Below are 13,986 nucleotides of genomic sequence, written 5' to 3'. Positions count from 1 at the left end.
TATTTAATACATATATTCTGCCTCTTGTAATAATTGCTATAGACAACTCCCAATTTTTTTATGGTGAGGGGAATTAATATTGAACTACCGCATGCTTTAGTTTTTTCCAAATAACTTCCAGAAAATTTATTTTACTTCAAATAAGATTTTATAGGCATTTACTTGGATTTTCACATTTGTATTTGTTATTCTTCAACGATATTTCCTCCTAATATGAAAATTTTATTATTTTTGAAATGCTTCATGTGACAATGAAACAGGCATCTTCTAACAAACAGAGCTGATACCACCTTGATGGGAAAATTATGTTAAAATAGTATATTGTTAGGTATACAAATGCCTATTAAACTAAAGTGTCTTATACTTTGCTGAATTTTACAAAATAATGCATCATTTCTTTTTAAAGTCCTACTTTTTCCTTTAATGAATTTTGTTTCATTTAGGGCAAACCTAATTATTTAAAACCAACAAACATGCATTGAAATATTATGAAAGTGGTATTTGAATTATATATTTCAAAATATTTTTATAACGTTTTCTTTATTTTAATCTATGGGTGAATTAATATATTTCTTTGTTGCAAAATTGGAGAAACTACAGCACTTTGCATCTCTGGGCATTAACTCTTATTACCTAGGCACCAAAAGTTGGTTTAAAAATGCTAAAATTATTTAAGGTTTAAAACTTTCTTTATAGATTTCTAAAAGGACAGTAAAAATATATATACATATCTTTTTTCTTGCCAGGCATATTTAGATAAATTCAGCTGATTTAAAAATTAACTTTTTAGAACTTAACTTGATAGTTACAAATGTTTTAATTTTTGGAAGCCATTACATGTTCATTTTCCCTTCAGCATTAATTATCCATAATGATCTCCACTTATCATATACTCTGGAGAAAACTATATTTGTTTACATTTTCCAGTGCTTTTTAAAATAAAAATAGTTTTCCTTATTAACAATAATGAGAAGGCTTTTCAATTATTAAAATCTTGGCATTTTTGAAGATTTGTCTCTGGCTATTTTAAATAGAAAGTTCTAATGTGAATAAAACTGTTACATAAATTCCCCAAATAATAGCTTAATTACTTATAAACTCTGGAAACAATTAGTTCATCATCCTTTGAAGTGAATAAGGCAACTTGCCAGGCTGCGAGCAAAAACGCTTGTCACTTTTTCATGTAATGAGTTTAGTTTCCTTTTGTTATTTTAGATTATTTTGAAAAGGAAACTCGGTGGAATACACTTTAATGTTCAAAAGATTAAAAGTTGAATCACTCACTTCATAAATGGCCTCTGCAACAACACGTAATAAAGTACCGAAAGAAATATTGAAGGTTCTGAAGATTATAATTTATGTTCTTATGGAAATCATTGGAACAGATAATCTGGTTCAAAGATAAAGTTGTGCTTGAATGACACCAATATTGTAAAAGATTGACGAGGACTGTCCTCTCTTTCAGCCTCATAATACCATTCTTCACACAAACCACCAAATTACAGGAGCAGCCTCTTCTCTTCCCGCTCACAGCTGCTCTTCACTTTCTCGCCTTACCTTCCTCCCCCATCTGCTACTTCTTGCTCTCTCTAGGTCTCCATCTCCCCACACGCACCTCTTTCTCCCTCGCCCCAGGCGTCTGGCTCTCCCATCTCCCCTGCGCGTCTCTTTTTCACCGCAGTTCACTGTCAGGTGTTTCCCCCCCTCCCCCACCCCACTCTGGCCAAACATAGATCAAAGGAAGTTCTGCATGTAAGTGATTATTGTCAGACTGAAAGACTGTATGTCTGAATATTATCCAAAAAATGAGGAAGAAAAAAAGATCGGAAGAGGATGCTGACTGACTTCGTCTTGGCAGGTTCCGGATCTGCCCGAGTGGTCGCAGAGCGCAGGTGGGGAGAGCAGCTCTGGGAGGCCGCCCCCTTTTAAAGGCCAGCCGGTGACTATGATTGCGGCCAGGGCGTCAGGTGGAGCCTACACCTGAGGCCGCCAGCTCCCTTCCGACCTTGGCGGTCAACGAGCAAGGTCATCTTTAACTCCATCACCTGGCCAGGGGAGTATTTACCTGGTTCCTAGGGAGAGAAACCGAGGGCCAAGAGAGGCGGGCAGGTCCCAAGGTGCCAGGAGGCCTTCCCTTGGGGTCCATCCGGCTGGGGAGGACCCATGCCAGATCGGGAACAGCAAACTTTTGGACTATTGTGCATATTTCAAAATGATATTAACATACTTCCTATACTGCTCCCCTACTGGAAGTCATAATTACAACTCACCCTTCTCTTTGTCCGCCAGAATCGCTTTCAGCAGTCCCAGCAAGTCAACCTACTTTGGGGATGCGTTTTGCATTTTGCAGTGCCCCCATCCCTCCCCAGACCTATATGTCAAGGAATAGGGAGTTGAGACATGACACGTTAATGTTTTTAACAGGGGATGCTCTCTGCTCCCACAGAAAAGGAGGGAGACCCTGAGTAGAGGGTGGCCGAGAGGGAGAGGGAAGGAATCACGGCGCCGCTCCTGCGGAAATTCATATTCCGTGTGTGTTCCTCCCTCACCTGAAATAAATCCTGCTGGCCTACCCACACAGACCCAGCAGCACTTATTTATTTGCATGTCATGCTTATAATATGGTAGAAAGCAAGACGGATCTTCGAGAAGGGGAGGGGATGAGGCTCACCTTTCAGGCTCACTCTCTTAAATAAAAAAGAATTGACCGGCTGGGCGCCTAAGAATTTATCTTGAGTTTGTGGTCATTATCTCTATTATATAGCCCCGGCAATAAATAAATCGGGTAGTTACTACCCAACAATAAAACTGTAGTGTATGGGACACCTTACTATTACTTTCTTAATAATCTGCCGTTTCTTTCACTTTAAATCTTCCCAGTCATGTCTTCGCACTCGTCTACAAGGATCTATCTTCACCCCTTGAGGTACCAGACCGCTCGGATCATTTTTATATTTTGTGAACACAATAAGTTTTCCTGCCTAGACTTTCTGTTTTTCCTCTTATTTCTAGGCTGCCTAATCTGCTTCAAGACAAAGGGTCGGCCCAGATCAAATGTGTTTTTTCCTCCTCTCTGTTTCAACCACGTTGGGCGTCCAAGTTAATGAAGATCGCCCCCCACGCGGCAGCCAGCTATGAGGCCGCTAGGAAAAAGGGAGCAACGTAGCCTCCAGGACACCCAGTCCGGGGAAGATGATCTGTGCTTTCGCGGTGGGCACGCCCTTGAGCGCGCGCGGGGTCCAAAGGCCGAGTTGGAGAAGCCCTGCCTAGTGTAGGGTTCTACCTCTCAAGACCCTCACCCCCATTCTTGATTGTGTGTGTGCCCATGGAGGGATTTCTGGGGGTCGTGACCCCTCCTACTTCTCGCAGCTCGCCCCTTGACCCAGGCACAGCGCCCTACCCGCGGACGGGAGCGCGAGCAGCGTGGACCCGCCTGAGAAGTCTGTCCTCGCTCAAGTGCGGGCTCCCCTGCGTCCGCGGTCATTAAAACCTCACGAGGGGGGCTCGACTTAGGGAACAGACGCATGGGTAGGGGTTGGGGAGGGGGGGCGTCCTGAAAGGTTCCCAGACCCGCGGGCTAGGGAGAGAGCCTCTGCGCTCACACTTAGGGCTCGCCTCCTGCGCGCAACTGTTAGTTATGCTGTTCCCACCCCAGTTCCGACAGGCAGCCAGGCAGGAGACGCAATCTGTTCGAGGCCAGAGCCTCGCAGAGCCCCGGGGGTCCTCAGCCCCGCCGGGAGAAGGAGCCCAGCCGACGTCCGGCCGGCGCCTTCCCAAAGCTGCGCCACACTTGCTTTCACGCCAGCGCGGAAAGTGACCCGTCCCCGCAAAGCGGACAGCAAATGACCGCTTCATCCGGGGAGCCACCCTGGCAGGGCGTCCGGGGAGGTGCGCGGGGAGACGAGAAAAGGGGCAGTGGGGCGGCGGGGAAAGAAAACAAACAGACCTGCGTTGCTCCCGCTTTTGTCTTTACACCGCTTATATCAAGAAATCAACTCAACAACAGCAAGCCCCCATCAGGCTTGTTTTTGTTTGTGTGACTTAGATCACAGATAGAACTAGAGACCAAACCTCTGAGTGTGTGTGTGTGTGTGTGTGTGTGAGTGTGTGTGTGTGTGTGTGTGTGAGAGAGAGAGAGAGAGAGAGAGAGAGAGAGAGAGAGAGAGAGAGAGAAAGGAGAGCCTCAGCGAGGCTACTGATGGTGAAGGGACGGTGAACTTCTCACCTTTCTTTAACTCAGAACAACACGTCCTTTAAAAAAAATTCCGCACCGCCGAGTGTGTGTGTACATGTGTGTGTGTTTCGCTGTTAATTGCATTTTGCTGGGATGATCTTTTACTACTCGAAAACAAGCAGCTGGGAAAATATTCACGTTTGGGACAGAAAACATTTTTTATTTATATCTTTGACATTTAAAAGAGCAGAATTAATTTGTCTTGTCTACATTAGCATTGAGAGAAAGTTTCAGAAATCTACCCGGGGGGAAAGGGAGGGGGACAAAAAGAAAAAGAGAAAGAAAAAAGAAAGCGAAGAAAGGAAAAGAAAAGCTAGGCTTGGTTTTTCTTATTTCAGATCTGTAATCAATCATTGAAATAGGAGGCAGCAAAATTGTAAAGATTCGATAGATTAAAATGCAAATGAAAGGTAGAAAAAGAAACATTAACATGGCGATCAAAGATTTAATAACCATAAATCAAGTTTTTTTTTTCTGTTGCAGCTGCAGTTTGTGTGTGTGTTTATGTTTTAATCATGTTCGTTCCATAAATAAATAATTTTGAAACGAGACTAATTTTTCATTATTTTAACCGTGGGCTAAAACACTAAATATTAAAAATAGAAAGAGTATATGATGCCAGATCCCCAACCAAATAAGAGTAAGACTTGTGTTGATTGGTTAAAATCAAGGGGTTTCAATTGTATGTTTTGAAAATCAAAGTACTATGCTAAAAAATTCTATCTTAACTGACAAAGCCCAAAGTTTTATTTTCTCTTTAATATTTTATGTTAATGACAAGACACCATTTATATCAAATATATGCATGACTGCGTATCCATTCCAGTCTGAGCATTTTCAAAGAACGAAAGTGTCAGAATATTAAATAATACAAACATATATTATTTCAAAGTGCCTTGACAGAATTTCTGGAAAATAATACTCTTTAGGATAATCTGCCTTCCAGAGAAAAAAGTGATGGTTCAACGCAGTTAAAACTTTTCTAGCTTTATTTTTAAAGTTATTTTTCCAAGGGGTAGTATTTTAGCCGTTTGTTTTATTATTCAATTTAAGGTTTTATGTCAAAGTGTAAAATTATCAGAGCACACTCTAAGTACTCATTTTCTCAACTATAATGAAAGTTTTTCATTTAGATCTTTTTATGTAAAACATTTATTTTTATCACTAATTTATAAATATCTAGAACTTTAAAAATAAAACACCTGGACTTAGTTTCCCTCTCTCTCTCTCTCTCTGTCAACATCTTATTAACATAGAGAGGACATATATTTTCAGAAGATTGGAAACTTTTTTTTCTGCTAATACAGACTTGTTTAAAATAAGCTCTTTGCTTAATTCTGCTTTTGAAGGAATGATTCCCCCTAGTATACTAAAATGATGAGTTAGAATTGTTTCAATTTCTCCTCTTTCCACAAATGATCACCAAATCTGGAATACATTCCTTTCTAAAACCTTTAAGTTGAATGTGTGAGCTAAGTTAATGTCCACTTGCCGCCCCCCCGCCCCCTTCCCGGCCGAACAATCACGTTTTCACTGTGACAGTCCAATAATGCATTTAGTTTAAAATTACACTTGGACCTTTTCTCCTTTGTATTTTTTCATTTACTTCAGTGAAACAAGATGACTTGATTTTCATGGGATTACATGAACTCCATTCAGTGTTACTGGGACATTTCTGCTCAACTAAATACTTGCCTTAATAGACAAATGAACTTCTTTTTATTTGCTGGAGTTTGTAGATGGTTTTAGATAACAGTGTGCAACTGATTTAGTTATTGTTGTTGTGAGAATCGAACAGCCACAAAAGTCATTTATCTAAACCGAAGAGATATGACTCTGTAAAAGGGAGAAGCAAGGGCAGAATCATGGGGAATTATTTCAGTTTATAGCTATTATTAATTAAACTGGTTGTGGTTTTATTCTGGTCTTTTAGTACTGACCTTGTTAAAAGCTCACAGCTACCTACCTTTTTCCCCTCACCCCCATTTTTTCCGCCATTTATTAGGACTCACGTGGATTGAGACTGCCATTTCTATATTATATCACCAAGCAGTTACAGTGTAAAATCTCGTGCGCCTTCGGATGATCGCACCCCTCCCAGAAAAAAAAGAAAAGAAATGCTTTTTTTCAGTTTTAGCATCTTGTTTCGTTGAAATGCAAGACAGGTACTTGATTTAGCATTTAAGCAAAAGGTTACACAAACCGCGTTTTAGAAAGTGTTGGGATGTCCGACAGGGTCAGCCCTAGATCAGATCATTTTTTGAATGCAGACCTAAAGATAATGAGTACTTGTTGTATTAAAGGGGACAAACAGTACTTTGGCTTCCTCTGACCCCAGAATGCACGGCTCGGTTTCATTGATCATCCTCCTTTATGAGATAATGCAATTACAAACATCAATAAGGGGCTGCAAGGGGAATCATTATGCGGTGACAGTGATAAATGACGGTGCAGAAATAGCATGCTTTTCCCCCCTAACAATCCAGGAGCCCAGGGGCTCCGGGGGCTGAACACAGTCGCCAAGGAAACAGATGACATCCCAAACGGCACCAAAAGAAAAAAAATGAACAGTCTTTCTTTGCCTTTCACTCTTTTCCGTCTTCCAAAGAGTTAGTTTTGGCTCAAGCAGCAGCTGCTACACAAGGCATTTCGTTATTTCAGACATTAAAGACTGGAACGGGCAGTGGGAGTCTCCTCCCCTTTCATCCCCACCCCCACTAGATAACACACAAAGCTCGCTGTTCACAGTTTAGGACTACCTGAAAATGCACGTCTCAAAAATCAGATTGGGATGGGGTGGAGGGGTGTCGGGAACGTGGATTTGCACAGCCCTTGCGTTGTGTTTCCCCTGCTTTTGTCCAGTGGAAACTGAGTCTCCAGAACAAGCTGGCGCCTCGCGGGTCGGCCAGTAAGGGAACGGGTGCGCGTGGCTCGCCTCCATCTCCCCGCAGTGCCAGACGCTGCTCTGTGCCAAGGCGGGGGCTGAGGAGCAGGCGACTGCTGGGGGTGTTTGCTGCTGTGCTGGGTTTCTTTGGGATGGAGTTATCAATGGGCGCAGAGATCGCCCTTAAATAGAGAAATCTGGTTCTTTAAAGCCTCTGGGTGCCTTCAGTAAGCGGCTTCAAAAGGGCCTCACTGATCATTCCCCACCCACCCATGCCCAGAAAGGTGGGTGAGGTAGATGGGCGCAAAAAGGCGTCGGGCTACCAGACTTCTGCGACGGCCTTGAGGCTGCGGAGGACTAGGAAAGGCGCAGAACCTCTGGACGCTAGGTGGAGAAGGGAAACTTGCCACTTTGGGGGAGGGGAGGAGGAAGAAAGAGTACTGAGGTGTGAGGGAGGCCTAGGAAGAAAGGCAGAGGGAGGGGAGAAGCAAAGCAAGCAAAAGCAATCCCACCCTTCCAGGAGGTCGTCACCCCGCAGAAAACAGACACAGGGTTTCTGACCCCTGCCCGGTCCGCCTCGGAGTGGAGTTAGGGACCCCCTCTCGGCGCTCCCTGTCACACACGGCCCCCACCGGGAGGAGCGGGCCAAGCGGGTGCGCGAAGCAGGTGACTTTATTCACTGCTTCCCCAATCGGCGAGGTCCCGGGACTCGTTTTCCGCCTGGAGATTAAGATCATTGCTCGCGTAATGAACTTAATGCTTTAGGGTAGAGGTGAGTGTGTTTGAGAGTGGGCAGGGGTAGAAATTACCGACCCGATCGATGGGAGACTGGCTTAAAACTAAATCCCTTATCTCCAGGGCTTCACCGCCCGGGTTTCCCCTCAGTGGGCTGAGCGCTCCGGGATGTCAGGAGGCAGCGCGCGGACGGGTGACCCGTAGGGCGCGGCAAGCCAGAATCAAGGCCCTAAAAATGCTTCCCCCATCTCCCGACGGAGACCCCCAGGGTACTATTTTCAGAGCAAAGGCTCTTTAAAGCTCAAACGTTGGCGAACTGATTGCTCAATACGTTGTTTGTTTTTCCTTTCAGCTCCGCCTAGGGAGAGAATGTTTCAGACGCCTTGGCTGGTAGAGCGGGCCGAAAAGGGAGCCCTCCCTCTCCCCGCCATCAGCTGTCTTCCTCAGTTGCCTGACCCCCCCTTTCTCGTTCACTACATTTTCCCCAAACCTTGGAATTCCCAGCCTCCCGTAGTCTCCTCTCCGTGGCCAACCTAAGTGAAACGCGCCGCTAGCAGCCAGTGGGCAAGGCATGGCATGGGAGACGAGAATGAGACAAGGAAAAGTGCCCCGCCAGGCAGGGCACCCCACTACCCAGTTCCACGCCTCTCTCCATCGGCGTCCAAGCTCCTACCCGGGAGCTTTGCAGCATGAAGTGACGTTTTTACTGCCTTCCCATGGGCCAAGGGCCTGAGGGTATCCGAAAGGCTGGGCAAAGTTTGAAGAGCTTATAAAGTGATCCTGAGGAGCTTCTGCCTAGGACGTCGGGGTGCGTTCTACGGCTTCTGGGCTGCTGCTCCAGACTCCGGCACTCCCCGCCCAACGCCCTCCTAGGGGGCCGTGCGCTCGTTCCCTGTGCCCTCGAGTCCCCAGGCTCTCTGGGTCGCGCTCCCAGGGCCACTATGGGACTCTGGAGTCTGGGGCCCTGATGTGGCAAAGTCTATTAGGAAGTCTCCGGGCTACTACAAAGCACTCGGAGAGGTTCCAAGGAAAGAGGACGCCCACCCAGGAGGTGCCTCTCCACAGCCTCCCTCGCAGACCCCTGGTCGCCCCATCTCCAGAGACAAAGTCAACAGTCCCTTAGACTATACTCTCAGATGGAGGTGAAGCGAGGGCAGGAGGGTAAGGCAGGCGCCTGTGCAGCGCCCTCGGCCAGAGCTGTGGTCTCCGGGCAAAGACCTGCCCGCCCACGCACTGGGCCTAGGCCGGGACACAGCGCATCGTGGGACTCAGGGGTAGCACGTCCTGACTGGACCTCCGCGCAGCTGCCCGCTGGATTTCCACTCGCGGCACGGAGCCGGGCCCAACCCCAGGACAGGAGCCTCTCCCCTCCCGCTCCTCCCGCACACTTGGGGGACACTGCACACAGCAACTAACCCCGATCGCAAAGTTGAGCGCGAAGTCTGCTTGACGCTTGGGAGACGCGAGAGGGGAGGAGGAGGGCAGGGCTTGTGTTTTTCCTTTTCAGAATCCTTCGACTTCACTACGAAGTTTGCTGGTAGGCGCCTGTGCTCCGGGGTCGGAGCCTCCCACCCAGGCTCCTTCCCCTCCCCTTCTCCCCGCCCCCGCGAGCCGAACCAGCCGCAGCCTCCGCCCGGACCTGGCCGCCCGCTCGGTCCCCCTGACCCGGACCCTGCGCCCAGGTTGCCGCGCCGCCCTTCCGGCCTTGCCCCCGGGCTCGGCTGGGGGCGCTTTTCCCCGGGGCGAAACTTGCCCCACCCCGCTCACTGCAAGGAGACACCCGCTGCCTCCCGAGGAACTCCTAATACCATCCATACAGCTTTAATGCGTTTATAATTCGATAAGTGATTTCAATTTGAAATTGTTAGTAACTAATTTTATGGGTAATTTTTCCACATCAAATATTTAAGCATCAGATTAAGGGAGCCAGTTCCGACACTGGATAATAAGGGGGTTTCCCCCACTCCAGCACCTCCGCCTCCCTCCGTTTCCTACCGAGTCGTTTTTCCAAATCCCCAAAAGATGGCAGTCGAAGCCGACTTTCCTCTTTTCCTGTGGCTCTGCGAAGGGAGGGGGAGAGAGGAGGATGGGGGAGTGCGAGAGTGGCGGGGAGAGGGAAAGAGAGAGGAGAGAAGAAGAGGAAGAGGAAGAGGAAGAAGAAGGAGGAGGAGGAAGAGGAAGAGGAGGAGGAGGGGAGGAGGAGGAAAAGGGGGGAGAAAAGCTAGACGGTGCATGGACTTTTCAAACTAATTCTTTCACACGTTTCTAATGCAAGCAAAAAGCAGTGGTGAATTTCCTGGAAAAGTCCTGGCAGAAACGAAAGCCAAAAAAACGTGCCTTGTGGCCTCAGGGTACGGGATGTGAGAAACTCAGCACATTCAAGCTAAACCCTCATTTTAGAACAGGAGAGGGAGAGGGAGACCCAGAGAGGAACCGACTCGACTGATTTTGGGGTCTTTCGTTGTATTTTAACATTGTATATAAATACTACACAACTAGGCAACGTGTTTCCTCGAGGACGGGACTCTGCGAATTACATAATGAGGGGAAAGAGGTAGGGGTGGGGAAGGGGAAGGGGTGGGGGCAGACTGCAGTGGGCGGAGGGGAGACTGGGGCGAGCAGCGGATGAATTGCAGACCAGTTGCCAAAACTTTTTTTTTTTTTTCCTGCTGCTGCTGCTGCTGCGGCTGCCTTTGCTGCTGCCTTTGCTTTGAATGTGGGTAACTAGGAAACAGCAAGCCGTCTGAGAAGACGGAATTTCCAACGTGTAAAATGTTCTTAACGGAACCATTGAGCGAGTGCAATAAGGCGTGAGGGGGAACTAATCTTCCCATTTAAATGTTTGTGGCAATTTTATCTAAATGAATTTTAATGCTAAACGAGGGTAATTCCCCATTTGTAGCGCGTTTACTTCTCTTTCCTGTGCTTCTAAAGCAGTCGAACATCATGCAATGAACAATAACAATAAAAATACTGTCAAGGCATATTATTCATTTTGAATGTGTTATAATTACAGCTGATTAAATATGATAGAGTAAAATATTTTTTAATTTTTTGAAAAAAATTAAATCATACTAAAAAGTAGTCTTATTCAGCCAGAGCCAGCCCCCTCCCCACTCCACCAAATAAAAATAAAAACCAGGTACAATTTTGTGCCCTTGTTTAGAGGAGGGAGTTTTGTTTTTGCCTTTTAAGAAACATCAAAAACACTCTCAGCACCTCTATTATTTGCCTCTTTCGGATAAGTGTCCTCAATAACCTCTGAGCTGGCTCTGAAATTTACAAGAGGAAAAGCTAAAATAGCATTAAGAGGGGAGGGCATCGAGGCAGGGGAAGAAAGGAACTGCGAAGAGCGAGGCTCTCACCTAAATGGCTCACAGAGCGGGGAACGCATGGAAATAGCAGTTTCTTTTTTCTAATTCCTGGACACTACTGGTCTCGATTCTTCAGAGTCACCATATTCCCTAACTACTCTTCACTTGTAAACCACCCTCCCCTAGGGCCTCTCTCTCTCTCTGTCTTTCTTTCTCTCTCTCTCTCTCTCTCTCTCTCTCTCACCCCCCCCCCCAGCCTCTCTCTCTCTCCCCACCACATCTCCTCCCCTTTCTTTCCCTCCCCCACCCATCCTGAGCCTCCTCAGGAATAAAGGCTGAAAATAACCAACTCACCCGGGCATGTACTGGGGAGGAGAAGCAAACAGACTGTTAGTTTATAAAGTTTATTATTAATTTTTAAAGTAAATAAATGGTTGTTAACTGCTAGTAACCACCTATCAAAAGAGAATGATTTCACTCATATCGACTATTTAGGTAGAGGAAGAATTACCACTGGGTCAACAAGGGAGATTTAAACAATCCCATCTATGGGCTGGGGAGGGGTAGAGGCGCTGCCAGAGATGGCTGCAGTAGGCTGAGCCTTGCTCTCTGTGCATCCACGTGTTTAGAAACCAGCAAAAGGTGAGAACGCATTGCTGCTCCAGCAGGTGAGTCAGTCAATCACACATCACCTAGTAAAGCCAACCCACAGCTGGTTTCTCTTTTCCGAATAGAAAATAGAATTGCTAAGGACCGGTATATAGGGTGACTTGGGCCTGAATGTCAGACTTGAGTTTAAGGCTCTCTCTCCTCCGACCCATCCTTTGCTTACAAAGCAATCACTGCTAAAAGGTTTATTTTTTAAAACGAATTTGCCTTAATTAAAATATGTGTATATTTTCCTTAGCTTTGGGAAGCACTTTTTATAGCAGCAATTTTATTTAAATAAAATTATAAGCTATTCCAGCTTAAACATATTATTTTGTACCATTTAGCCGGCTGCCATGCAGAAGTCTTGTACAGCTGTTCTGGAAAATTGGTTAATAACCAGTTTTATCCAATGAGAACATAGAGCATATTTATAAAAATTAGATTTTGAAATCTGGTCTCTTCAATTCGTGTAGTTAATTTCCTAATAAACATATACTGCTCATCCTAGGTAACATCCTTAGTAAAAGACTTAACTTTGTACTTAGGTTGCCTTTATGTGCAAGAATAATTTCAATGATATTAGATGAGTAATTCTGTTGGATGTAATTCTGAGTCTAGAGTTAGTTTAGTGCCTTTAGGCCTCAAATTTGCTGATATTAGGAGTTCATTAAGTCAGCTTAAAGAAATCAGTGGTTATTATTAAATAACTTACTTTGTGGTTAAAATTGTCAAATACATATATGGCTTAGGGAGCCAAAATTAATTTTTATATTTACTGCATTAATCTTTAAAAATCTGGGGGGCAGTAAACAAATGTTTCAAGCAGTGGAGTCAGCATGACAAAAATAATCTTGTTTTTATTTTAGATTCAGATTTCATTACTGCACTCAAACGACTACAACTGGGCTTGGCGTTATTATACAATCCAAACTGTTTCCATCAGAAACGCTAAGACTCAGTGTGCAATGATTGTTATTAATAATTAGCTCCTTGGTTTCTTGATAGAAAAAGGCTATCAACAAGCATTTGTTTATCCACAACAAAAAGTATAATTAGCTTATCCCACTTAGTAAATCTTGTATGCATGCCAACTCATACCAAACTGCTACTTTTACAAAAAAATTGCAATAATACAGTTCATTTTTCCAGTCCTTTTTGCACAAAATTTATTTACAATGTCTACATAAATGCTCCAAGGTGGGACTATGAAAAAATACACACATGACTGATGCTTTGCTCAGAAATAAAGTCAACATATTAAAAATAAATCTTCAGTCTATGTTTTAGAGCTGCTTAAAACAGGAAGTGATGTATAAGGTGGTGGTTGTTGCATGGGGACAATGATGCTTGATGTGACAATTAGGCTTCTAAACACACGGCCTTTTGGTTTCCATGCCTCCTCCTACCAGTCTCCTTAAGACACTGCCTGCAACAGCTGATTAATCATTGTTGATGACTGCAGTTTTTCCCATCCTTTCCGATTTACATCTGTTCAGGCCAATTCAAATATGGTGAGTAAATGAATTAGACATGCAAATTCAAGCCCCAGGCTAGAGAGAGGGAGAGAGAGGAAAAGAGAGAGAAAGAGAGAGAGCGCGCGCATGGCTGAAATCCTAGGCGAGAAGAAAGATTCTTCTGCCTGATAGTTATTTTAATGCTCTAAAAATCCTGCAAATCAGACCTTCCTGTCCCTTGCAGGATAACTGTAAGGCTTTTTAATGTAAGGAGGCTTCTGGAGGAAGTGAAGAGCTATGGAAACAACACACATAGTGTGGAAAAATTTCACATTTTTTTTAAAAAATCTATAAGAAACAACGTAATATGGATAACAGTATAATAGCATTTACAATATTTCACTCTTTGTTCTCTTAATGTCTTATATAGTTATTTAGCATGTCCCCCAAATTGACTTCAGTTGGTATTTCCTGCTTTTTAAGGTCCCTATGAAGAATTAGGGATGCTCCTTGGTCCAGAGTAGATGCCAAGAATGGAACTCCACAGTCATTGCAGAAAAAACATGATTTGAAATCAGTCACAATTGCAGACAATGCATATTCCCTTAAGCTACTGAGCATGAATGTCCATGACTTGTCCACTCATTGTTGGGTCTCCTGTATTAAGAACCGTGGGGCTTGATGCTGACATGGGCATTCCAGGGTGGGGCGGTC

The 13,986-nt window shown here is 44.8% G+C and overlaps 1 protein-coding gene and 1 long non-coding RNA gene across 5 annotated transcripts in view; both read right to left on the bottom strand.

The window, feature by feature from the left end:
- The window catches only part of LOC139357884 (uncharacterized), a 113,192-nt gene extending 101,819 nt beyond the window's left edge, over positions 1-11,373 (bottom strand). For 2 of the 4 annotated variants that reach the window (XR_011611832.1, XR_011611834.1), the window contains exon 1: positions 9,270-9,388. This is a non-coding gene — a long non-coding RNA (uncharacterized lncRNA). Of the gene's footprint in view, positions 1-1,615; positions 1,675-9,269; positions 9,389-9,848 lie in introns of those variants that run through there. The other 2 variants (XR_011611835.1, XR_011611831.1) reach the window with 2 other exon arrangements.
- Positions 11,374-11,512: 139 nt separating this feature from the next.
- The window catches only part of LOC105465166 (Meis homeobox 1), a 138,904-nt gene continuing 136,430 nt past the window's right edge, over positions 11,513-13,986 (bottom strand). The window contains exon 12 of the mRNA XM_011713440.3: positions 11,513-13,986. This exon is cut by the window's right edge and continues 180 nt beyond it. Within this exon, the coding sequence (XP_011711742.2) occupies positions 13,883-13,986 (104 nt within the window). The 3' untranslated portion in view covers positions 11,513-13,882.

The sequence above is a fragment of the Macaca nemestrina genome, chromosome 13 (genome assembly GCF_043159975.1).
Source record: "Macaca nemestrina isolate mMacNem1 chromosome 13, mMacNem.hap1, whole genome shotgun sequence".
In the NCBI taxonomy this organism is placed as follows: domain Eukaryota; kingdom Metazoa; phylum Chordata; class Mammalia; order Primates; family Cercopithecidae; genus Macaca; species Macaca nemestrina.
This window is presented reverse-complemented; position numbering and strand designations above follow the sequence as displayed.